The following is a 27345-nucleotide window of genomic DNA, read 5'->3' as shown; positions in this document are numbered from 1 at the left end:
ATTTTTCACCAAAATATTCTGTTTAAAAATGGCCATTGCTCGTGGCACTTAAGTGGACGTGGCCTGATGGGAGAGAGAAGCTGCCCTGCTCCATCGGATTTAAGCAGAAGTTACTATTGCTCTCCACCTTATCTTCAGTGTATGAACGGCAGGAACAAACACGGATCAAAATGCTTTGTCGATCTGTGCACATTTACTGTTGCCCGAAAATTGTGTATTGTTAAAGGACCATTCTAAGTGAATTATGCTGCAGTATACCAGACAGTAGTAATGGACAGTGTATTGCGGTATCAACCTCACACATTGGGGGACATTTAGGAAAACCTTATTATCCAAGAATGCAACTTTAGTCTAAATGACGTGTGCCTGATTTATGAACCTTGTGCGCCTGTTCTAAAGGATTTACACCTGGTCACGTCATTTTTTCGGTCTACGTTTGTGGGTGTGGTTTAGGCGGCGCAGCATGGTAGGATACATTACATAGAACTTTTTTTAAAGTTTCATAAAAAGTCGCACACAAACTCCAGTGTGGAAGATGCAACTTTTTGGCGCACACTTTCACACCATGGAGAAAGGTGGTACTTGCACCTAACAGACTTCATGCAACAGTTTTAAGAATTAGGCGCATCTTCGCCATACGTGGCAACAAAACTGCGCATACAATAACACTCTCCCTTGTTCCTAATCTCAGACAATCCAGACCTGCCACGCCTTGTAGTTCAGCTGATGAACTGTGTTGCATCTATGGCCACAATGTTCACTTTTTATAAACCTATTCCTGCTGGAGATATCCTGCCCCACACTTTATGGGGAACAGATAAAAATGTGCAAATCCAAAAGATCATATAAAAAATAAATAAATAAAAAAGTCAAACCCGCTTTCCAGGAATAGAATCGCCGTTAACAGAAACATAAAATCTCCCAGAATTCCCCTAATTGAAATAAAAAAAACAAAAACAAATGCAGAATGTTCTATGTTTTTTTTATTCACAAAAATGTGTTAGCCTTTTAGAAATATCAAACAAGTGATTTATAGAATCTAAAACATATCCGACACAAAACTATTGCTGTTCCAACAACTTTTCTCTGCTAGTCTGCTCTATAAATAAAATCTATAGGTTACCGAGGTGCTACAACCTACACCCCTGCAGTGCCCCCTATAAGGCCCAATAACTCAGGAGACGGGTGCGAATACAAAGACATATTCTTCCCAGATACAGTTGGGGTTTGCTTGCCAAACATTTTATAATTGCAAAACCCACAGAAAGCAAATAAAAACTTTTTCTGTTGGACCCCAATTCAATGAAACTTTGCAGAGAATATAAAAAACACAACATGTTCTACATTTGCATATACAATATATACACTTATTATATGCACAGTTAAATTAGGGCTAAATTTGTTTAAAAACACATTATAAATAACTTGCAGCTAAATATTTCTACACTTCGCATGGCCTACAAGACTTCAGACAATGTTTGCAAATGAGAGAATCTGGTTCTGCCTGTACGGGTCCGTGTAATCACCTGGAACAAAAGAAGAAGTCTTCGCGTGACGGGACATACACCTCCGATTTAGTCGTGCAAAATACAAACTATTACGAGGAAACAAGCTGCATTCATATGAAAACATATCATTCAGAAGTAAATGACGCTAGTAAGCTACAAATGGAAGTGTTAAAAATGACAAGATGTCTGCCTTATAAAAGGAGTTCCAGGACTTTGGTTCGCCAGTGTGATGGATCTATAGCACTGGATGAAAGGCATATGGTGCACCGTCTAACTTCTAGCCTCAGTATTGTGTGCAAAGCAATAAAACAAAGCAAACCTGAACTGTAAACCTGTGATGGGCTAAGTAAATCATCTGCTATACGCAATATTTTCAATAGCAATTACACATTGCAAATACCAGCCGGCCTGTTTTGGTACAAATGGCAAAGCATTAACAAAAAGAAAAGAAAAAGGAAAAAAGTTCAGCAGACCTATAAAAAGGAACTGTCTCTGTGGATTGAGAATGGAGAACGAAAGACACTTACAAGTCTTAGGAAATTATACAGTTTTTGCCTTTGTGTCCCTTCTTTTTGGATTTAGTGGTCCTTTGGCCAAAATGACTACTTGATAGTGCAGATGTGGGACTGGGCAAGTCATCTGTAAAATACTGATATCTTTGTGGTCGTGGCTGAGGAATAGGTTGTCCAAGAAAATACCCCTCCTCTTCCGAGTCGGAGGAGGAAGAGGAACACGTTGAACACCAAGAGTCATCATCCTCACCGTAAAGACCAAAAAACTTATCCATAATTTGGCTTTGCAATCCATAGTCTGAAGCAGCATTTGCATACTGCCCAAAAAGTTCACCGTTTTGAATATAGGCTTGAAGCTGTTGAGGAGACTTGCTCTGAAAGACTCGGTCATAATCCTCTGAAGTGTAACATCTAGGTTTCTCCCGTGCGGCAGGTACTTTTTGGTCTGCTGCAAGATGGAGTGCGTTTTCAGAGCGCGATTTCCTGCTTTTCCTACGCCGATGATGGCGAGGTCTTTCGTTGCGTTCCTCAAAATTATAAACCCTTCTCCGACTCCTCTCGCTCATTGGTGGCTGCCGGACTTCAATGCTACCATAATCTCCATTATCAATTACATCATCTGAAAATTTGACTTGTGGTCTTGTCTGTGATTTTGACCTTCTCAGGGCAGACATGTGAACAGGTTTTTCTTCTGGAAGTGGCTTTTCCTGGCAAATTTCCAAACTTAGACTTTTCAAAGATTCAGCACTCCTGTTCAGCATAGAAGAATTAAGAGTTCCCATATTGCTCATTTTCTCACAATCCCTTGTGTCCAAGTCTTGAAAATTGGGATACGAAAAGTGTGAAGAATGTGGTTTGTTTTCCCCATCAATTGAAGCTCCTAGGGAATAGAATAGATCTATTAGTCTAAAGAAATAATCACACCATATAAATTTACAAAACAGGGGAAGTTTACAGACAAAAAAAAAAAAGTTCTCGAAAACAAATCACTTCCAAGATCAAAAAGTAAGTAAAACTATTAAAGCCAGCAAGATTTAGATTAGAGATGAGCGAGTATACTCGGTAAAGGCAATTGCTCGAGCGAGCATTGCCTTCATCGAGTACCTGCCCGCTCGAGATGAAGCGTTCGGGTGCTGGCGCGGGGGAGCGGCAGTCAGCAGGAGGGTGCGGGGGGGGGGGGGTGGGGGGGGGGGGGGGGGGGGGGGAGGGAGCGAGAGAGAGAGATCTCCCCTCCGTTCCGCTCTCCCCCGCAGCCCCCTGCCCGCCGCCGGCACCCAAACGTTTCATCTCGAGCGGGCAGGTACTCGATAAGGCAATGCTCGCTCGAGCAATTGCCTTTACCGAGTATACTCGCTCATCTCTAATTAAGATGCTTTCTTTCTAATTCAAAGCAAAATGCTCATATACCTTTTTTGGAGAAAATGTGCATTTTCTAGTAATTGCAATTACTTTGTACTTTTAGTTTGTAGTTGTTGTATACATGATCTTTTATAAACCAGCAAAACATTTGATCCTTGTCGGAACTATAATGTAATCTACATAATACAGAATAAAAGGCGTTACCTGTGATGTTGGACAATGCCAACGAATCCATAGAGTTGCATATGTTTTCAAGCTGTGGTTTGATATTATCAGACAAACATTCCAACGAGTCTTTATACCAGGGTAACTTATCATGTTTGTAGCCAGATGTTCCATGATCCAAATCCAGCTCCTGTATCTTCCTGCTGCTGGCTGGCCCCGGGTGACTGCCGTAAGCAGAGTCTCCAAGACCATCTTGTGACTGCGCCCAATACATATCAGTCTGATACTTTTTACTTGCCAAACTCTGATTGCGCCCGCTTCTTTTTAAGTCACTACACATTTTGATATTTTCTGAAATCCATTGTTCAGTAGATCGATTATCTTCAGTAGGCTGCTGAAAGAGTCCTTTCTCGCCAAACTTTATAAGTAATTGAGTCATGTAGTCATCATGCTCAGCCCATTCTTCATGATCCTCTGGAGTGTCCTGCTCATCTCTTCCTTTCCAGAAGTCATTATGAAAACTGGCACCTTGCCTTGATAAGTTGAGGTCATCCATCTTACGAGACAGTGTATCATCAGCATTGCCAGACAGTCCTGGGAACTTGTAATTTAATGCTGGAGACAGCAAAAGCGATTGCCTACATTGATCTGCAGATCTGCTGCTCTTTCCCATTCTTACACTTCTTCTGGACTCTCTAGACCTGGCAGACTGAAACGCTGAGTCAGAGGAATCGGAAGCGTGGATGTCTTCTCCCAAACTGCAGGTTTTTGAGCAATAGATTCGGCCCTTTTTTGGCAGAAAAGGGCATCCAAGTAGGGAAACTTTGCATTGTGCACAAGAAAAACAGCTTTCTGTTGCATGCCAGTGCTGGCCGTCATAAGTCATCTGGGCATGGTCAACACCTAGAACAAACAAATGCAAGAGGATATCATATTAGGTTCTTGTTTCAAGACTAGAATTGAGAACAGCAGAGTTAAAAGTGTGGTTAGACACATTATATATAGTTACCAAAAGCAGGGCACCAAATAATTTGCATACATATGTGTATTTCTATTACAATGGTCTAATCAGCACACTTAAAAATGGTTCTATTCTAGTTCTCTCATCAGAACACTTCATAAAGGCCCATTTACACCAGCATATGATCGCTAAAAGATTGCTTAAACGACAGTTTGAGTGACAGCTTTGAGCGATCATTTTTCATAAGTAGCTACTCAGCTACTTAAATACCAATTATGTATGCAAATGAAGCCTTCCCTGAAGGCAGTTAATGGCAGGAAGGCTCTTATCTGCTCTCAGATCCTTTGTTCTCCAGGGTGAAACAATGCTATCAGCACTCCCCGTGGAGAACTTCTGATAAGAGTGAAGGACGATTTTTAGGTTGGACTGAATTTAAGGATCAACCAGAAATGCCTGAAAAGTGGACGATGGGCGCACATTTACACGCACCGATTATCGCTAAAACGATCGCCGATTAGTGTAAATGGGCCTTTACACATTACAAGTGGTTACAAGAAAAGTTTCACATTACCTATATGTTCTCCACAGGATTCACAGTATTCTGCATAATGGGATTCGAAGCAGCCACAACAGAAGGGACGACCATCCTTCATGATATATCTCTGTCCTCCAAGCACAGTCTCACACTCATAGCAACAAAAATGTTTCATATGCCAGTGACGCCCTTCAGCTTCGGTGCACTCATCAGCAAATATAATCTACAAGGACACAACAGTTAGGACCACAAAAATTAACATATTAGAAAGGGTTTTTTTGTGGAAAATGCTACTGATTACCTATCCTAAGGCTAGGTCATCAATAGTTGATCGGCTGGGGTCAGTCGCTCGGGTCTCCGACCGATCAGCTGAGCGGGCGCATGCCGTCAGCGCCGCAAATATACAGAGGTCGGTGCAGAAGTCTCCACACTGACCTCTGTCTAGTGGCCGGTGCTTGTAACTGCAGGTACGACTATCACTGAGATCAACGTGAGCTATCCCTGCAATTACAAGCACCGGCCACTACATAGATTTCGCCTCCAACCTCTGTGTATTTGCAGCACTGACAGCATGCGCCCGCTCAGCTGATTTGTCGGGGTCTCGAGCGACTGATCAACTATCGATGACCTATCCTGAAGATCAGTCAGTAATATTTTCCACGGAAAACGCCTTTAATAGTTTAATAATTACATTCGAACTTTTGTACAAAGACCCAATATTTACGTAATGAACATCTGAAACAGAAAGAGCAGAACAAAGTTGTTTCTTCAAGAAATGTATTGTTGCATGGGTTATATACCTCATCACATGCTGAGCATCTTGGTTTAAGTAGTTCAGCATGGTGCCGGCCACAGTGTATTTTTCCATCTTGGTAGAAGTAGATTAGATCGACCAGTAGCTCGTTACACGTGGAACATACGAAACATGATGGATGCCAACATATCCCAGGACCAGCCCTCGAAACGAAAATGGCTATTTCACCTCCATTAATCTTGTCGCCGCACTAGAGAAGAATAAATGAGTTGTATGAAAAGTCTGCTCTATACGATGCTGATAGAAAGTTGGCACATGTAATGCCGTACACATTAAAAGGAAAAATACTACTTCTGACATAAAACTTACAGGAATTTAAACACCCATTTAAAATCCAAAAAGGGAGAAAAGTCCAATAATCCCCAGCCATAAACTGATTCCAAACCAAAAAAAAATATTGCTAATGTAAAGTAGATATTTAAAGGACCACTTAAGCTGGTTTTCATTATTTGAATGTGGTTTTAATAAAAAAAAGTTAGCCATCTGGCTACAATTTGACACTTCTCCCATAAAGAAAGCACAAGTCTGTACAGGCACGAGGGATGTACACGTACACCGGCAGACTAGCTGGAGGGAATTGTTATACGAGCCAGGGTGAATGGAGGGATGACACTACTGTGGAGGTTCTTACAGAGACGCTGCCTACAACATGACCGATGTCATGCAGGCTTGCCCTGTTCTTGTATGTTCTGTACTGCGAAGAGGACATAAAATGTTCATCCTAGATAGAAGACATTCCTATTACCTGCTCACACACAGCATGCATCACGGCCCTCGACAAGATTTTAATATTGCCTCTCCCGAGCGCCTCTTTTTTACGCTGAGTACTGAACAACATCAGTTCCTTCTTCTCTTCTTCACTTAACGACTGGCAATAACGTACCTATGGAAACAAACCATTTTGTCAATACCCGTTATTGGCAGACTGGGGAATTATTTGACACTTGACTGGCATTCTCCAGAAGAGTAAACAAACTATATAGCTCTTACAGGTATACAATGAAAAATACGGTATGAGGCTATAAAATGGTACAAACGGAGCTAAAAGGAAAATATATTAACATTCAAGTATGAGGAAGGAGAAAACGCTTACATAGAAAACAGTGTAAAAATGTCCAGAATGTAGGATAAAAGATGATGTAAAGTGCAAACTGCAGTACAATGGAGCTTCAGGGCACGTTCACACTGCCAAGCCACAGCAAATTACACCCTTTCACATGAAGGGGTGAATTCTGCTGTGGATCCACACCAAAAAGCGGAGTCCAGAGCTACACCAATGGTGCAGATTTTGACGCTTTTTTGGAGCAGAACTTGACACAGATTTTGGTGTAGATTTTCTGTACCAATTTCACTACTTCTGAACGTACTCTAAAAAGGTAACCCATCACGTATGATAGAGGCCATAAACTAAGGTATAGTGCTCATAGGACAGCAAACTGAGTCCAGGGGTGTACTTTTTATACTTACGCAGCTTCCTATTCACTTACTGGTTCCGCTGGAAGGCAGTGCTCAGTCTGAGTGCGACGCTTCTCTTCACTCAGTGCATCCACACTTCCATATACAAAAGTGTGTTGTGCACGCACTGACTGAAGAAAGTCCTGCTCACAGACCAAGCTCCAACCTCCAGGGGGGCAATAAGTGAACAGGGAGCCAGGTAAATCTAAAAAAAGGACACCCTGGATTCCATATTCCCGGTCCTATAAGCACAATAGGCAATAATAACAAGCAATAATAAGGGCTCATTCACACGGATGTATTGTCACCGCGCATTACACGGACGTATTTCCCGTGCGTAACAGGCGGTGAATGGAGGCAAAAGTCTATGGACTTTTATTCTTCCATTCACACATGCGATGGAGCTGCTCATGTGAATGAGCCCCAGTAGTCAAGGCATCACGTTCTACAGCAATATCAAACACGTTTAGTCTTACCTCATTATCATGCGGGGGGAGCTGATAGAGGAGCTGTTTGATGCGATACTTTTCACCTACACTGTTCACATAGGGAACTTTTTCTTCTGGCAAGCAGGCAAAATATAGCTGAACCTACAGAATAAACCGAAACGATTTGTGTATGGTGAATGGGAACAGTTGAAGACATTAATGCAATGTATGCCATTTATTTATAGGACATGAATATCTGCTGTAGAGAATGGACGTCTTTGTATTCCAGATGCATTAAAGAGAAGGTAAACTGGAGGTGAAATGGCCAAGAAAAGCAAACAACGCACATTAGGATTGAGGCAGCTTTAGGGTTTATGTGATAATGAGCACCAGATGAGCCAACTCAGCACCAGTAGACGGGCAGTTTACACCCAGCTGCTGAATTGCTTTTCTGGAATGCAAGTTGCAGCGCCTATTAGAGGGCACCATAAATTATGCCCATTTAATGTGGCCATTATACCCACCTCCTCTACCACTAGTCATCAAGTCCATAGAAATTCCAGCATTTCTACCTACAATTACTTTGCATAACGCGAGAAGCCATCTAGAAAACGGCCCCTATAAACAGGTTTAATTTGCCTCTTGCATTTTACACATTGGTGAGACAAAAGAGGCTTTGTCAACCCCTGCTGGTAGGTTCATCCCGAGCCGCAGCTTTCATTGCTTCCATCTGAGCTTTTTCCAGAGGACCTGAAGTCAACTTCATGGGAGGGGTCAAATCCAAACATGTTTTAACCAGATGCCAGGTTCGACTAAAGAGGCACAGTTTAACTACATCCTTTTCCAAACACTATGCCAGATAAGCAGTTCTGTCCTTATGTGCTTAACGCTAGGTCATAACATTACAGGGCAGCCTGCTTATCTTTATTCAGAGGTTTCGCTACTGTGTGGAATTACTAGACAATGGAAAAACATACGGTATTGTAATATAACCTATAGAATACCTATTAAAAAAGGCTCGGCACTACCATCTCCAAGCCTTACGTATGAACATATGGAGTGTGTAATAGAAAATAAGGTAAAAGTCTCCTGGTGCAAGCATAGAGTCGTGACCAACTCCTAGAGTGACGTCACATTGTGACGTTTTCTTGGCAGACTGTTTTTGAGGGGTGGTTTACCATTGCCTTCCCTAGTGATCTTTACTCCCCAGCAAGCTGGGTACTCATTTTACCGACCTCGGAAGAATGGATGACAGAGTCGACCTTAAGCCAACTACCTGAAGCTTGATAACTCAGTGGCTACCATGCGGGGATTGAACCCACAAACTTCAGGTTGTGAGCGAGAGCTTAGGACTGCATTCTGCTGCCTTAACACTCTGCGCCACATGAGGCTCTATAATATAAAATAGTACATACAGAAAAAGGGTATATGTTGTCAAAAACACATGGACAGCCATCACTTTGTTCCTACCTGTTCAGGACGAAGGCCCGGTGGAACCCAAGTGTACTCCTCCATAGCACAACCAGAATCATCATCCGATGTGGAGCTTCGCTGACACCCGTAAGTGAGCTTGCTGACTTTCTGCTCCATCGCCATAGGCAGATAATAGAATGTACTAGTTCAAGAGGATTCAGTCATTAATTGCTCTAAGAAAGAAAAAGAGACAAAAGAAAAAAAAGTCAACACTTAATTTAAATCCAAAGAGCGTCATGCTGAGATAATGTTTTACAGTATATTTACTTTAGAAGAAAATCTATACCCATGCAGCTATGTCAGAGGCCCACTTTGAAATGTATACATGCCATTCAAGGCACCAAAAGCCAGATCCTCAGATGTCACCTCTGAAGAGGGGACCTCAGTGGTCTGGAAAGTTCATCTGCAACATCAGCAAGTCATTTTCTCACCGGTTCACGGGTGGGAAATTCTACAGGCCAAAAAACAAGGCTTTGGGGAGAAATTCTGGCAGAATGACATAAAGCTATAGTAAAAATACATTTATTGAATCATTAATACAGATGTTCCCAGTTAGCTTACAGTGTATAAAGCTGTACTACATGCTTTATTTGCCAGCACAAAATTACTTCAACTGTATCTTCTAAAGATGAAAAAAAAGGAGCACATAAGCGAACCTATAAGAGTTTAGGGTACGATTGAGAGCACGACAGATGAGAACAGTCCGGCTTATCGGGTGATAAATACTCTAGTTCCCATATTTAAGTTTGATACAATACAACATCATCGATCCAAACACTGAAGATGTCCTTAGTACATATCTAATCATAGGAGGACGAGGCATCAGGAACTTGTCAGCGGTCTCCAGTCTTAGCATTCATGTATTTTGGAAAGCTTCATTAATACGCTCAGGTCTTTCGCCCCGATGAATCATGCCAGTCATATTTCACGCCTAATCAGGATGCAATTCGAGCGGCGGGAGTAACAGATTATAACCACCGATGAGCCGGAGTTCCTCTTTTGCACAGAAGATAGAGAGCATACCAACAAAGGAAGCTACAGTTTAACCCTACAGGGATTATAACCTTTTGACCCTGGATAATACAGAACATTGTGCTGATCTTTCCACTAGTAACAGTAAAACAAACGTTCCCTTCAACAGGTGCAGATCTACTAGTCACACTAGCCAACTGTTCACAAGTCACTTGTAACATCAACTAACCTCTAAGCCCCTACGCCATGACCAGCCTCTAAGCCCCTACGCCATGACCAGCCTCTAAGCCCCTACGCCATGACCAGCCTCTAAGCCCCTACGCCATGACCAGCCTCTAAGCCCCTACGCCATGACCAGCCTCTAAGCCCCTACGCCATGACCAGCCTCTAAGCCCCTACGCCATGACCAGCCTCTAAGCCCCTACGCCATGACCAGCCTCTAAGCCCCTACGCCATGACCAACGTTTACCTTCTATTCTGCAAGACACCTTTCAGAAAAGGCAACTGCCTCAGCGAACCAGAGTATATGACAGTTACGTCCTCCAAGTTATTGCCACTCACATCCAAAACGATAGTGCATATAGAAAAGTACTAGTTCTCACTAACCGGAGTATTGCAATCCGCTTCGTACTTCTAGGCAAAACTTATACTGTTCTCTTGCTGGACAAATTTAAAAACTTGAATTTGGTACTCTAATTGCCCAATAAATTTGACTACAGAGTTAAAGAAGAAATTTAACAATATTGGCCAACTTGACCAGCTTCAATAATTCAATTCAATCAAATCAAAATATGAAAGTCCTTATTTATGGATTTCCAGAAAGCAATGACTCATCAAGTATAAGTTACATTTGGAAAAAAGAATCTAAACCTGCTTAAAATTATAAAGAGGGAGTCACTATACGGGTGGGATGGGAACCAAAGCAAAGAGTCCGAAATTTTTTATATGAAAATATGTTTTTTTTTTTACTGAGCCAATTCAGATTTCTGGGGGATCCAACGGTGGAGACATCACCTTGGCAAAGGCAGTAAAGCTCAACTGTGTAACGTTCTTAGACTCCGAAGCGGTTATAAAAGACGGTCTTATCCATATGAAACATGATGGTTTAACCAGACTGAAATATTAGCATCTGCATACAGTACAGACACTGTGATACACACATAATGGCAGAGCTGTCTCCACAGCTGCTCACTCGCAGGTCAAGGCTTAAGCTTTCCAACAGACATCTTAAAGACTCCACCACACATTCGGGATGCAATAGGCAGAGTCAAATTATTCTACAGATGAGTGAGAAGCATTACTTCGAATAAAAATACACCGTTCAACTACCAAATGTTTTTAAAGTGTTTTCATTACAGCCATGGGATGTAAAATATATAAAAAATAATAAATTCAATTTAGAGGGCAAGCTGTTAACACGCAGTGAAGGGGGCTAGTTGTGTTATAGCGAAAAGGAAAAAACATCTCTAAAGCAGATGTAAGAGAAGTGTGCTGAAAAGATCATAAATACAGCGCTTTACAAGTATTACTGGACGGGGCTGTAAAATGTAATGCGCTTTAAAGGGACTCCGTTAAACTCATTTTCTAGATTATCCATAAGGAAATGTGTATTAGGGATATTCCTCTACTGGTCCTAGTAAAGTAGTCGGTGACCAGAGTTATTTTGTTACCGATGGGCTACATTCACCGGTTGAGTGCAGTATCGGGCTGAGAAACTTGGCCCAATATCGCACATGCCAATGTGCGTTTTTCGCACAGATACGAGGCATTTTTCATTCTAAACCGCCTCACATCTCTTCTGTGAAACTGCAATCCTCAGGCTCAAAAGGATCACAAGAGTTTCCCCATAGGTTTCAATGGGAAACATCACATCACACCACATGCAATGTCTTTTAAGGTCCCATTGGAACCAATGAGCGAGTTGTTCCAACGGAACGCCAAAAGATGGAAGGTGCTGCCATTTTTATCCTTAAATTGGTTTTTGTAACCATCACACATTGCAAGGACGGATATCAATAACTGAAAAAGCAGAATTAAAAAAACGGCCCTAATGAACAAACTACAAATGGAGTATTGCCTAGGAACCCACTACACGGAGTAGTCTGCCGAACTGAATTGTGGGTGCTGCAGCCGTCATACATATAAATGCTTTTACAGTTGTACATGTTCTTCAAAGGAAGTGGTGAACTGCTGGCCATGTCAGTGACAGTCAGCATGCAGAAACCGGCACGGCAGCTGTAACAACTAATCCGATAGAAGGCTATTTTAAAGGCAAAAACGGCAAAGTATAAACAAGATTCTGTTTTGTGAAGTGCATGCTGGCATTTTCTGAATACCAGTAGTACCACGATGGGTTAATCTTCCAGCTTAACTTGGGGGGGGGGTTGAAGATATGTTCGGGTCAGGATTTCATCATTTTACAAAGGGGCCAAGAGTTCCATCTGCAAACAATTCTTATTGATCCAGGTGGCGTATACTACCAAGACAGCAAAACAGTAACATTCTGGACCTCACAGACACAGCAAGTTACTGAATAAAGGAAGCTCTATGGTGCCTTCAGAGTATACAAGTTAGGGCCATGTCAGGCAGTCCAAATGACCGAATGGAAAGCAGGCATTACCACTACATTTATGTGCCCGGATCCGAGTGCATATTGAAACTTGTGACCCGTTACCAAGTGGACGGCCAATCATGCTTCAGAGGGCCCTTTTAGAAGAGCTGAGTGACGTCATCGGTGTCTCATACACGCTGTTTATATAGGCAGATATATAGTTTGCTCATTCAAACGAGAAATCGGTCACTCATTCACAGAATAAGCTGAGCGCAAAGTGAACAATTGTTTGTCATTCGGTCTAAACACAAGCCAACGACTGAACGATCGTGGTTCACTTTTGCTCATGTGAACAATCATTGTTCCATTATGCATTTCCAATCCATTGCCCTTGTTGAGAGCTCCCTAACCATCACCTATGGAATCTCACTTTTTATAAAGACAGATGTCCAAAACAAACCATAGAAAGGCCAGTGTACGCCATCCCAATAACCCCATGTCCACCCTACTGATTAATTTTTCATTTACAACTAGGCCTCTTGTAATTAAGCTGTATAATTAAAGACTTGTCCTCTAATACCTTGTAGTAAATCATCCACATTTCCACTTCAAAAGAAGGAGTGAAGTTATAGAAGTCCTGACGCCAGGGAAGAGGTGGGGCAATAGAAAGATTGATTTGAAAACCACAACAAGAATTCGTTAAGCCGGCAACAATAAAACTTTAAGTAGCCATCATTGCCTGGTTTCTGGGATCTGTCCTGTGATGACCTCTGGGAAGCCACAATCCGACTGCCCCACGGGTATTTACATCTCACACCGTCACCTGCTGGACTGAACAACACCCTTTTGTGTTTTATATTATGGGACTCATTAAAGCAGGTTTTCAGGAGAAGGGGGCATCCACAAGTTAAAGGCCACATAATAGCCCATGGGGGAGAAAAAAACAAAACAAAAACACAACAAAAAAAACAAACAAACACAACACTGTATAAATCCAAAACACAATCATGGTTCTCCATAATGAACATGGTGAGAAATTACCACTTGATTAGCAATATAGCACATAAATGGCATTCCAAGGCACCAGAGCATTAGCGGATGGTGAAAGCCTATACCAGCAATCCTTTTACATTACCAGAGTGAACAAAATCCATGCTAAGAAGACTGATGAAATCCAATATCAGATAGACCATCACATACACAGATTACATAAAACATACTTCTATGGAAGCTTTTGTGTGGCCAGACGGAACGTATCAGGAAACACATCATTCCCATGAATACACTGCTGAAATTTAAAGCGCCCCCAGACCACCTGCAGATCAGACAGGCCAGCTGACAGCCAACCTGCACACGCTACATACAAACGCAATGCTTGTTCCATAAAAGGGATCAAATGTGGGGCCATGGTGTGTGTCATCTAGAACAGAGGCACAGCCAGCGGACCCGACCCTCTGCTACAGCTTCAGGCAGCAACATCCAATTAACCTCACTTATAGAGCCAGCAGATTACGTGTCTGAGCGCCAGTCATATGAAAGCCGCAGGATGGTGATAGTACTCTCGTGCGGTATCTCCATATGATCCTAGATTTACTGAAGCAATATCAAACGCTAGGTTATAAAAATCAATAGCATTAAGAAAAATTGAAAAGAGGTGGATAAATTCTAGAGAAAAAAAACTAATAAAACACTCAAAATTACAAAAAAAAACCAAATCTATTACTTAAAAAGAAGCCAAGTCCTGCCCTTACCTCTTCAGTGGTTAGATGAGAGAATAGTCCCAGTGATGTATAGCACACAAGTCCTTTGGAGAGGCTTCAGCAGCAGCTATACACATAACTGGATGTGACTGCACTTAGTTTGTTTCCATTCTGAGTGAGCTCTGCAAGCCATACCTACCTGTACTTAAAGGGCCAGCCCCTCTATTTATTCATGCTGTCACTGGCCCAACCCCCCATTCAGCCTTTTGATTACACAAAATTCCAACACCACAAAATCAGATGGCCAGCAGGAATTCCAGCTGCCTTTACCCAAAGGCCATATGAGCTCTTCTCGGTGCATCAAGGCAGCAGAAGCAGTCCTTGGCCTACTGTAGGATCAGCACATGAACAATAATCGTGCAGTGTAAGCAGCCAAACGATAAAGGGTAATTCGTTCACTTATTGATCAAGCATGAGGCCTCATGCCCAAGGCCGGGTCGGATTCCAACTGCAAAAATCACGCAGTGGGATCAGACCCGGCACCCCCCAGGAACCCAACACTCACTCTCAGGATCCGCCGCGTGCGCCTCGCCCGGTGAGCTGGGACGCATGCGCAATGCATGATGCGCCGGCACTACGCTAACACAGATTCTCATAGTAATTCCGCAGTGCCCAATGCGCGGAATACTGTGGGACGGTCGGCTTCCATTGACTGCAATGGAAGCAATCCGTGTGATTTTCCATGCAGAATAGAACATGCTGTGATTCTCCTGTGAGTGGAAAATCGCAATCGATTTCCGCTTGTGGGCAGGGGAGACTTTTAACCTAGCATGTCTAAGGAGGGTCATTGCTGTAGAATTCGCGGCGAGCGTCTGGCCGCGAATTCCGCAGTGATAATCCGTCCATTGGCTCGTTCGCTAATCGTTCAGTTTAAATACCGATCGTTCACTCATTCAGTTACACAGCGAATGTGAACGACTAAACAATTTAGTGAGTGAATGATTTACCTGTCTGTATAAACAGGCAGCATAAGCAAACCTTAGTTCATCAAATGGAATCCCTTTAAATCCACAATGACTATGAGGGTCTAGGCTCTTGTGTAGAGCCAATATGATACAGGGATTAAGGTGCTGTTAGAACAATTTGTTGACCACTATTGTTCCAACAAGTGAAAGTGAATGATAGTCGTTTGCTCTAAATGTGAGCCGATGACTGACTCACTACTTCAAAATCATGACTTTTTGCTTGTTAATTTAATGCAGGTGTAAAAAAAAATAAATAAAAAAACAATTGTTGGCTCATTCACTTATCATTCAGCTTAAGTAGTGCTCATTAGAGATGAGGAACGTACTCGGTAAGGGCGATTTCACAATCGAGCACCGCGATTTTCGAGTACTTCACTACTCGGGTGAAAAGTACTCGGGGGCGCTGTGGGGCGGGGGGTTGCAGAGGGGAGTGGGGGGTAGCAGCGGGGAACAGGGGGGAGCCCTCTCTCTCTCCCTCTCCCCCCCACTCCCCGCTGCAACCCCCCGCTCACCCAGAGCGCACCCGAGTACTTTTCACCCAAGTAGTGAAGTACTCGAAAATCGCGGTTCTCGATTGCGAAATCGCCCTTACCGAGTACGTTCGCTCATCTCTAGTGCTCATGCATTCTCACGCACACACAGCGAATGTGAAAGACTGAATGATACTGAAAGATGCTCATTTGAAGGCGCCAACGATGTATCTGCCTGTCTAACTAAACAGCTCTTTCGATCTCGTACACTCGCTTGTTCACCCGCCTCAATTCACAGTAAGCAGTCTTTACAGTCTACACTGAAGGGCTCGGCATTCAGTTTTTTGCATACAGAAACTAAAAACTGGAAAAAAAAGCTTCTTCAGTCGCTGCATGCATTTACACGGGACGATTATTGTTCAAATTCCCGCAGGAGCGCGGGCGTCTGAACGATAATCGTTCTGTGTACAATGGCCATTACTCTATACACTATCTGCAAAACTGTTTAATTAAAAGGAAAGCGCCCGTCAAGCGTAGCCTATTGTTCACTTTAACATTATACCTTCATAGCGGGTGATTGGAGGGGGTTGTCATGCCTCTCAAATGCATGGTTCTTGTCAGTGGTCCGAAATCTACGTAATTTGCTAGAATGTTCTTTGACTCAAGAGTGTTGCATTTCCAAAATGACGATGTGAGTGCATGAAACTAGAAGTGTCAATTTTATTTCAGATCGGCATAGTCGCAAAACAAGTTTCCTTAAGAAATAAAAAGGGCGAGGGTTCGTTTAAATAAATAGTCGTCGGAGATTCCATTTAGAACCCCAGTCGCCGATTTCCACTAGAAAAAAAACGGGTTAAATGGTGCTGTAAGCTGCGTTATTTTGTCCAGCAAATTCCATCAAAATGCCAGAGTTCTTGCTGGAAACCAAACAGACATTACAGATTCCCTTATAAAGGCAGAGTCCAGGAAAGCCTGACATGTTGTGGTATGCCCATTGCAGGGACTGAGGCAGCAGTGCAGGACTTCTATCTGTGCCAGCCCTCGGCTCCTACAAAAGATAAGATGCATCAGGTTTTCCTGAATGGTCCCTTTATAAGCAGAGGAGCAGCCCTTGGGCATAGCTGTGCTTCACATGTTTGGGGTAAGCAGAGGGAGGATGGCGGACCATAGACACCTGCAAGGCAGCACTGCATATCCAGTAGAGTGCATGCAAATACTGTTGGCTACTAATTTACATATTAGTGGATACAAGGTTTCCACAACTCTATGCATTAGTCCTTATCACATTAGCCCTCTTCTAGATCACCTTCTTGTTTCCTTAGTAGGAAGGAGAACAATTTGAAAAGTTATTCCTAAAAACACACAAAATTTGTTACATAAACTCCATGTTTTCATCGCTCAGAAACGGAAGGCGATGCACAGAATGGGGGCATTTTACACCTGTAATTACGATAAGAATTTTCTCATTTACAATGAATGGCCACATTATATCCATGGTCGTCTATAATTAGCGATAGAGACTGTTTACCTTCCTGGCCAGCCATGAAGGGGAATGATTGAGTGCCATTCCTTCGGCAGACTTCCTGCGCTGGCTTCTCGGGACATAAGTCAACAACACAGAAGGACTCTGCTGGTGGTTTCCAGTATCCAGTCATTTACAGTGCTCAGCCTTGTAAAAATCAAATGCGGCTTCAATAATCCGGGCAAAAAACACATCACAAAACACTTCGCACCACTGAAGCTGTAACTAGCGGACAACATGCATATGTATGGTGTTTTATGGGAACAGGGATTATTCAGGCATTTCCTATAATAACCTTATTCAAGGAGGTCTATGTATCTCACACCGGAACTCTTAAACTGCTACCAGAATACTAATCGGCCAGGAGTTACAAGCTTCCATGTCCACTACAGTAAAGGAGCTCACAAATAAAGCAGAGAACAGCAATAGTAAAAACATACTAATGGCAAGAAGAAGAAAATCTACAAGCATGAATTTTGGGGTTTGCCCATGGTGTGTATGCCTGTCTACAGAGTCCGAATAAGGAGGCAGCCTGCAACAGAACTGTATCCAGACACAAACATCTGACAAATAGGACAATTTTCTATTTTCCTCATGTAAGTAGCACACACATTTCATAGCGCTGTAGGCAGATTGTCACAGTGTATATTTACATATTCGTATGTTATTGGAGTGTGGGAAGAAACCAGAGTATGAAGAAGAACCCTACACAAACACAGGGAGAACATGCAAACTCCATACAGATGTTGTCCGTAGCAGGATGAACCCAGAACCCCAGCGCTGCAAGGCAACAGTCCTAACCACAGAGCCACCGTAGTATTCATTTAGCTGAACCGGATTTATGGCCATACTATAGAAAAAATAAAAGTTTGATTTTTTTTTTCTTTTCTTACCAAAGCATACATAGGGTCTTTTCTGTTCACATTAGGTTTGGGTTTTTTCATCCTTTTACATTTGTAGGAATATGGAAAGCTAGAAGCATCATACAAAACTGTAATATTGATAATTCATTAAAAACTAATGCTGAGCAAAGAACTTACGAAGGCCGAACTGAGTAAAAGACCAAAACGCTTACACATCACTAGTCAATAATCTTCCATGCTACACATAGAAGGAAGGTCCCAGGAGAACATGCGATTATACCAGAAACCCCTTCGTTGACTGGGTGAGTTAAGGCCATACAGGTCTTCTATACAAGGTAAATACCCCCCCCTCCTCCACCTTCATTTTACAGTAACAGAGTGGAATGTGGAACTATTGTGTGTACAGAGGAACACTGGAGATTCCACATCCTTCATAGCCGGTAGACCCAAGGCATGATGGAGGGGAATGGAAGCAGATGTGGGCTTTTGCTTGCACATTTATAGTTTGTGTGCTAGATATACAAATGGTCTTCTACCCAAACAAGCAGCAGGTCCCCTCACAATGGTGCACACCTGCAGCTTATCTACAGCACTCATTCTACAAACCTCAATAAATGCCTGCCAAGGCTTCAAAAAGGTGCAGGATGCACAAAAGACGGCAATCGCCATCATTACTTTATAGGAAGGGATTTGATCAATGACCACAAAATCTTATATGAACATCCTGTATATCACTGACCATAGAAACTAGTCACCCATAAAATCTTTGGCTGACCACCTACAGAAGTCACAAAGGAACGGAATATCAAAATATTAGTCAGCTGACATCTTGGATGACGTTCAGCTTGTGTGTATGAGAAATATTCAAGCCAGACAAGTCTTATCAGTTCATGTTGAACATAAAACACATTAGTGCCATGAAGGGACTACGAAACATCAACTTAATGAAAACCCTTAAAAAGGTAAAGAGTGGATTAAACAAGAAAATGGTGAGAGAGTTCTCCCCTTTCATTAGCCTGTTGCCGGAATAACTATACCATAGAGGTCTGTTCTTCATGTGGATAGACAGAGGTTTAACCACAACGCAGACACCGGCCAAGTCGTTGTAATGAATACCAAGGCCACCTCCCAGAAATGCTACTCAGAAAGAAGGGAACAACACGAGAGACTTCTTGGTGACTAATGTGAGTCTGCTATAGTGCCAACCCCAAACAAGTGAGCTACTGCATCATTCCTACTCCGGCATTAAGTGTCCACATGGGCCAATATGAACGCAGGGGCATCAGAAATAGCTTCAATCAAAGCCACAATCTGCAATAAAATCGCATGCAGGTTTTGATGTGCAGCTAGACTCCCACCACGACTGCACATCATCGTGAATACACAAGTGTAGGACCAGCGTTTTATAGCTACAGACTGCCGTCACAATCAATATTTGATAGCAGCTGGGAGAAAAGAAGTTGGACATCCATAGTTCATTCCAATTTTTTACGTGACCAAAAAAAAACGACACATTTTAACACCAATATTTATTGAAGTATGGCCTATTGTCAATGTCATAGGAATAAGTGTTTAACCCTTTCCAATCCAATTTGTATCCCGCTTTTCCTAGGGGGCTTACTCTTTTTCTGCTGTTATACAACGGCGCTATCTGCTGGCTAAAGCCAGTACTGCATGAGGTGACACGTTAGATAGGCTCCAACAGCAGAGAGGCTGGCAATATACAGTAAGAGAACCCCGACGGACGTCTACCAACATCAGTGCTGTACAGCCTTAAATCATGTCTTCAGACGTCAGACAGTGGATTGAAAAGGGTTAATAATTGGGGGAAATTTCCTGCATCAGGAAAGTCTAGGTCCAAAATGTACACATTTACGTATATACCGGTACATGCACATACTGTATATATAAACACACACAAAACCAGGAATACTAGACTGCTGGAAATCAATTCCCTGCAATTCGGCAGTCTTGCTTTTCTGGAACTTTAATATTGGTTCACATAACTAGTAAGGCCGCCTGCATTTGAACGGGTCTGATTCTGCATGCGGGAGCCCACAGCGGAATCTGACCCACGACAGCAGCCGGCGTCCGTACGTACCCGTTTTTTCTTTATCTGTACTGCGGATGGCTGCGGCGAGCTGCTGTCAGACATGCGCAGTAAAGATTTTATTTTTTTTTTAAATGTTTTCTTCCTGCACCTTCGCTGGGCAATGACGTGGAATCTGCAACCTATCTGCAATGTCAATGGTGGAAGGGCTACGGGTCGGATGGCTTCTATTGGACAGCTTCAGTGGAATTTATCCGTGTGGAATCCACACTAAAAGGGAAAATCCTGCGATTTCCCCTCTATTACATGCTACGGAAAAGCATACGAGCGAACGGTATTTGCAGCGGTTCCACGATGTGGACGCCGACTGCGGATATCGCAATGCAAATCTATTAGTGTGCAGGCGGCCTAATGGTATATACGCTGACAGTTAAGATAGATTAGGCAATTCCAACATGTGTTACTAAAAGTTTACAATTATTAGTCTAAATTGCTGTAATTAAATAAATAAGCGATAGAAAGACCCATCTAAATGTACTTTCCAATCAACAAAACAGGCATTGAGTGTCTGGAGGAAAAAAAAAAAAGAAGCAAAACTTTTACTATTATAGGTCACTGCTATCCATAGGAACGCTCACCACTTAACTACAGGAACTATTTTAATAATCGTGCTTCTAGACACAACTATTATCGTTCAAAACAAATCACCCAAACAAGAAAAAGTGAATGATAACAATACAGTCTATACGCAACCAAAAGACAGAATAAGAATCGTTCACTTTTCCGTCGTTCATTTTACACAGGCGTGAAAAAAAAATAAAAGAATTGGCTTGTTCACCAATCGTCCGGTTTAAACAGCGCTCGTCCTCATTCACTTATATGGGGACTGAACGATTCGTTTCAAAGAGCCAATGATGCATCTGCCCATCTAGGCTGAGCAAAAGCGAACGAGTTAGCGGCGACATCACTCGTTCAAAACAGGAGTTGGTTCGTTCAAAAGGACTCTTAAGACGATACTAAACCATCGACTAAATAAGCATCAGCAACACTCATCAATATAGGCAATTCAGCAGTTTTGTCATCATAGTAATTGAACCAGGACGGAATTCTCAGAATTACATGGGTTATGCTGCATTATATAGACAACTATAATCAGCAAAATGAGCTAAACTAAACGAGATCATTCACTTTAAATGCAGCCAACGAGCAAGAATGATGCGGTTCGTGTTAGTCATTTAGTTTCAGCTGGTATAAAAGCCAGCACCGGCTCATAAGCATATTAGTTTAAACACTGAATGTTCAGGGTTTCACATAGCAATGTGAAAAACCGAATGATTATTGAAGAACTGCACGATTCTCAAAATCGTTCAGTCTTAACAGGCTGCCTAAGCTCAAGCGAGCTGGCCATGAAGCCATCAGCTGGTTCGCCAGGGCAAACGAGAATCATGAGATGTGTAAAAGGGGCATTACTCTGTAGCTCGACCCTTCACAGGATGGGATATAATAATGTTCTGTGCTATCAGGATGGTGTATTTAGACTTTGAATACATTTACAATGGAGGTTGTGTTAAGATAAGAGACCAATATTTTTTTTAATTGGTCAAGATAACTTTCTGATGCGGAATATCACAATCACGCTAAAATGTGTTGCATCTATACATTATACTTCCTGACCATTAACCTTAAAATGAGTCTATTCTAAAGCAAGAATCTAATGTCAGGGGACAAGCCTGCTACCATTATTTCGGGTGGGCAGGCATAAAGGTAGTGCCACCCAATTAGCATTCTTGCAGGTTTCCTTCCTTCCTTGAATGTGTCACCTTTATACAAAAGGTCCATGAAATAGGTTACATTGTATGGGCTCTGCAGCAAGATGTGAAGTGGCTACATAAACTGACACATTGCTCTTAGGAATGTCTCCCCCATTTGTAGTGAAGGTGATCTGACTGGAAGCAGGTGGATGTGTGCCTAGGATAACAGGGTTTTAGCAGCTTTTTGGGAGATTTGCATTTGTTAAAGAAACACTCACCTTCCCATAGTATAACAATAGCCCCGTCACCAGACCCTAAACATATACACAGACATTACAGATCCCCTCCTTTAGATCACTTCCCTTCATGTCAGGTCTTGTCTCAACATGTCCAGCTTGCCATTTATGTATTGGATAAAGCAAAGATCAAGGTGCAGAGCTCAGCAAACCAAATCCCCAACAATCAGATTGTACAATATCTCTCCAGAAGTGGGAAAAGCTGCAATCTTATTACTGAGAACTCCCCATATGCATCCGAGCTGTCCTCTATCAAGTTCTTAAAAGTTTATACTCAGCTGTGCGAGTTATGTTTAACCAATTCTGGGTGTTATTCCAGCACTCTCAGGGGATGCCATCTAGCGTTCCATAACCCCTCTACGGGGAACTGTAATAATCACACGAGTGCTTACACCTAGTATTGTGCAAACTAACACTTAAAAACTATGGACACGATTAGAGGCAAAGCTCATTTTTCCCCCTTAAATATAATTATGGGCCGCCAATGTTGCAATGGGGGTTTAGTTTAAAAATGTGCGCCGTATATATGCACTGCATATATTTGCACTCATTGTATATAGACACCGCGGTCTAAATTTCAGCAGGATTTCGTCATTGAAGCTGGACTAACCGCTCAGTTTCCCTTTACACTTTTCTCCTAAACATTCTTATTGTTAATTTATGACCATAAGAAACTTGTTATGGGCATAAATTAGCTGCTAAGAATACACAGGAGAGAATTGATAAGGGCTGTAAATTTAGTGTCCTTTTACATGGATGACTGTCAGGCTCTTAAGCAGTCATCCCATCGTTAAACGCTCCTGCGCTTTGACATTGGAGCAATGATAGAGGAGCGAATTATGTGGGGTGAGCTGGAGATCACTTCCGCCCACCCGTCTCCATTCGCAGTCAACAGGCCGACATTCATAGATGAACAACTGCCTATTTACATGGGTCGGTCGGCCTTTGATTTAGCACTCAGATTCCCATTATTGAGTCACTGACAGCATTTACATTGAGTGATTATCGTCCAGATCCCTAGGATCCAGTGAGAATCTGAATGATAAGTGATCACTGTAAGAGGGGCTGAGGGTCACTTCACATGTGACAACTGTCGGGTGTCCAATTGTCCTTCCAGTGTCTATTGCTCTTGTTCTTTCATGCAGGGGCTATAGTCGTTTAGTGAATGTAAGCGGAGCGCGCCAGAGATCTCTCCCAGCTGCCTGCCTCTATACACCGTGAACAGGTAGTCATTCAAAGACAAAACAACTGCATGTTTACACAGTGAGAAGTGTACTAGTCGCTTTTTCAGCAAGCTCAAACGAAGCAACTGAGTGATTTCTCGCCCAGTAGCCTGTTGGCCGTTTACATCTACAGCTGAAAAATAGATTGCTCATTTGAGTAATTCCTCGTCGGCCAGCTGTCCCATGTATAGCCACCCTAAGCAGTTCGTCCAGATTCACTACTCAGATCTAGATTGTAGTATCTATATACAGCGATCAAAGCTGCAGAAAACTGCTAAATGTCTCACTAAACCCCTTTGCAAAACAGGATTGTCAATATAGGCATTTAAAGTGAAAAAAAAAAAAAATTATCCCCCCCAAAAGGTGACCATAGCCTTTAACACAGGTTTCTATTTGTTGATTGTCTATTCACCCCATACAGAATGGTGCAATGTAATATCTATGAAGCTTGACAAGACCTTTTTCAACAGCTACCACTGGGGGTATCAAGGATCAGATAGGAGAATGGTTTACTTTGAATAAAAACAGCAGCCAGGATATCAGTCATCTGCTCAGGACCCCTGATTTACCGAAACATTTGGTTTTTAGTAGAGCCAAATATGTGGCAGTCCAAGAGTTGGCCAACACTTTTTGGGGGCTACAGTTATCCTATGTCTATGGCCACCTTATAACAGCACGTACTGCTGAACTGAAATTGGAGAGAAAAAACAAAAAAAAAAAACGACTTATTGATATATTTAGTAAATCCCAAATTGTCAAGACCTTACAACTTTTACATGCCATAGGAGCCTTGCTTCCCTCAGACATGGCTTTCATGTGAACCATTCACTTACCTTGTTAAGAAAAGGCCTGACGAAAAACGTGTCTATATCAAGATTTATACAAGCGCTTTGGTGACCCAGCTCGGGTCTTTATGAAATATCAGTGACCGTTAAATAGCTTCCAGGTTACTAGCCCAGCACTAGCCATCTGCTCAGAGCAAACAGTCAGCGGTCCACAACCAAGTAAAAGCAGTAAAACCATGTGAGAATGTTGGTCCTTCCTCGAATACTTGACATGCCTTGTACTGGCTTCTATCGCACTTTGTCTAAAGCGTTGAGTCAATGCCGCATTCGCTGTACATGTTGTCTGGCCACATTAACCAGGTGGCAACCTGCCATGTAGTGAGCCAGACTATGCTCCACAAAGGTACACTTCTTTGGCTGCAGTAATTAAAATCTATTTTAAGCCAAGTCCGTTCTTACATGTTATTCTGAATTATACATGTCGCATTAACCAGGTCTCTGTAAACTCGTACTTTAGCATTTGAGGGTGAGGTAAGTGGGGGCAGCATAGTCTATTCCCATTAACATAGATGGCTAGGAGTAGTAAAGAAAAGGATAAAAAGGAGGCACAAATAATTAAAAATTGTAGGAATTCCATGTCACAAGAGCAGCATAAACATACAAAAATGTATGCAGTTTTCAGATACTGGGAAGATGGGAGCAAAGGGCATGTTTAACACCAGCCACAAATACTTCTTGGAATAACTGCCCTGGGGATTGTTGGTAAACAGACTGGTGATGTCAGGGTATATATGACAAATCAAGCAGAAGAAGAAAAAGTAAAAATTCAGTTTGGCGTATAGGGAAAAAACAAAAAAGAAGCTATAGGCCCCTTAGCTAATCCTTGATGCCCTCGTTCTGCCTGTACCCGACGCCCCTCGCCGCTTCTCTCTTCCAGCTCCAGCAGTGTTGGCATCCAGACTACAAAAGAGCCTGTGATTGGCTGAGCGGTCACATTTTCCAGATGTCGGTGAAGCCATTGCTTTCTCGCTGCAGCTGGAAGTGAGGGCAGCGGGGAACCAGGCACCGTTAAGAGTAGGACTTGGTTTTCATGCATTCTAGACAGATTTTCTAAATTTTCTTTCCTGCAAGGATAACCTCTTTAAGCACACCATATATTGAGAAACCTAGAAAGATTCCAACATTATGGTGGAAAGAAGCATCCACCGCTTTGCAGACCAATTTTTATAAAATTGATATATCCTGCTGCTGAACACTGGCAAAAGTTGAGTATCCATTGATTGATTTACTACAGCGAGCAATCGCTACATTGGGAAAACCTACTCAACGGTTTGGTCCACCTTTTTGGATGATCACAGCTTTCAGACAAAAGGGAATAGATTCCACAAGGTGGCAAATATTCTCCATACTCAATCCATGCAAGTCATAGCAGATCCATCAGCTGGTGCACATTTTGTGAATAAGTGGAAGCTTACCTCCCCTTTCCAGTATATCTCAAACATTCAGTGTCTCAACAGTGAGTTTGGGGGACAAAACAGCATGAAGAATTCAGTCCTGTTCCTCCAACCACTTACTAGTGATATAAGCTCAATGACACGAGAGCATTGCCCTGCTGAAAGATGGCACTGTAGTCGGGGAAGGCTTCGTGAAGACATGGATACAGATAGTTGACTATCAGGTCCCTGTAGCATTCACCATTTAAGGATTGTAGTATGACGATAAATGGTCCTCGACTATGCCAGAAAAACACTCCCCAGATGAGGACACCGCTACCACCAACCTGTTGCACCATAACGGTGTACCCATGGGATACGACCTCATGCTGTTTACACCAGATAAGGACCCTGCCATCTATATGGTTCAGCAAGAAAAGAAATGGCAGATGACCTTCAGCTGTGAGTCCAAGGTCCATTGATGTGTTTACTAGGCCCATACGAAGAACTGTTGGCAATGACATGGGGTCATCAGGGGCACCCTTTCCGGTCTTCCACAATTTAACCAATCGATGCAATGTACGCTACATGGTCAGGGTGGAAATTGGTCCACTGTGGTAGGTCGTTGCCAAGATACCAGACATGCCACCAGACTTTTGCCTCTAGAATCAACCACACGTGGCCTGCAACCGTGTGATTGTCAGAGGTCTGTCCATGATTCAACCAGTCTTGATACACTATAGATTACGGCACAACTATCACGTGTTACCACATTACTGAACACATGTCATGCGCCAGCTGTTCCTGAGGCAGCGATCCATTCTGGACCACTGCAGATAGGCCGGAGTTGTGGTTCTTCCAGCATGCTGCAGCTCCTTTGCATCAACTGATTGGCTGAGATGCTGGACCCCCAATATATTAACAACTTATCCTAAGGATAGGTCATCAATGTTACAAGACTGGAAACCCCTTTAAAGAGTTTGTCCAGGACTTCAACTATTCTATCCTCAGGAAAGGTCATCAATAGTTGATCGGCGAAGGCCTGCCTCTCAGAATCCCCACCGATAAACTGATATCTGGCTTGCTGTCATTGTGGACAGAGCCAGAAGCATACAGCTCTGTCTATAGAGCAGCAGCTAAAGGCCCATTGAGATGAGACAAATGTCGGGCAAAAGATGCCCGACACTCATCCCTGCACATACTCGCTCTCGTGAGCCTGCACGGGAGCTAGGATCGCTGGCTCACAGCGAGGCGGCTGGAGATTTCTCTCCTCACGCTCCTCTCCGTTGACTTAACATAGCGGCTGTTCAGTACTGAACGGCTGCTGTTTACATAGAGCGATCAGCGATCTGCTCATCGTCCATTGTTTATGCAGCATAAATGATGAACGATGAGCTGAACGATCATGTTACGTGAATGGAGAGGGGCGGGGGAGTGAGGTGAAATCTCCTGCAGCCTCCCAGCCCCACTGCTGGCTGCTCTGTGAGCGAGCCA

The 27345-nt window shown here is 42.7% G+C and overlaps 1 protein-coding gene across 2 annotated transcripts in view; it reads right to left on the bottom strand.

Annotated features, from left to right (window-relative positions):
* Positions 1 to 965: 965 nt before the first annotated feature.
* Positions 966 to 27345, bottom strand: part of PRICKLE1 (prickle planar cell polarity protein 1) — a 61421-nt gene continuing 35041 nt past the window's right edge. Inside the window, exons 1-8 of one of the 2 annotated variants that reach the window (XM_066591734.1) lie at positions 14485 to 14502; positions 9208 to 9383; positions 7786 to 7899; positions 6600 to 6737; positions 5841 to 6044; positions 5077 to 5263; positions 3584 to 4447; positions 966 to 2900 (exon numbers count right to left, since the gene is read on the bottom strand). In XM_066591734.1, coding sequence (XP_066447831.1) covers positions 2041 to 2900; positions 3584 to 4447; positions 5077 to 5263; positions 5841 to 6044; positions 6600 to 6737; positions 7786 to 7899; positions 9208 to 9333 — 2493 coding nt within the window. In that variant the 5' untranslated portion in view covers positions 9334 to 9383; positions 14485 to 14502 and the 3' untranslated portion in view covers positions 966 to 2040. Of the gene's footprint in view, positions 2901 to 3583; positions 4448 to 5076; positions 5264 to 5840; positions 6045 to 6599; positions 6738 to 7785; positions 7900 to 9207; positions 9384 to 14484; positions 14503 to 27345 lie in introns of those variants that run through there. The other variant, XM_066591733.1, reaches the window with a different exon arrangement.

Source organism: Eleutherodactylus coqui, chromosome 2 (assembly GCF_035609145.1).
Source record: "Eleutherodactylus coqui strain aEleCoq1 chromosome 2, aEleCoq1.hap1, whole genome shotgun sequence".
In the NCBI taxonomy this organism is placed as follows: domain Eukaryota; kingdom Metazoa; phylum Chordata; class Amphibia; order Anura; family Eleutherodactylidae; genus Eleutherodactylus; species Eleutherodactylus coqui.
The sequence above is the reverse complement of the archived record's forward strand: the minus strand, read 5'-3'. Positions and strand labels throughout refer to the sequence as shown.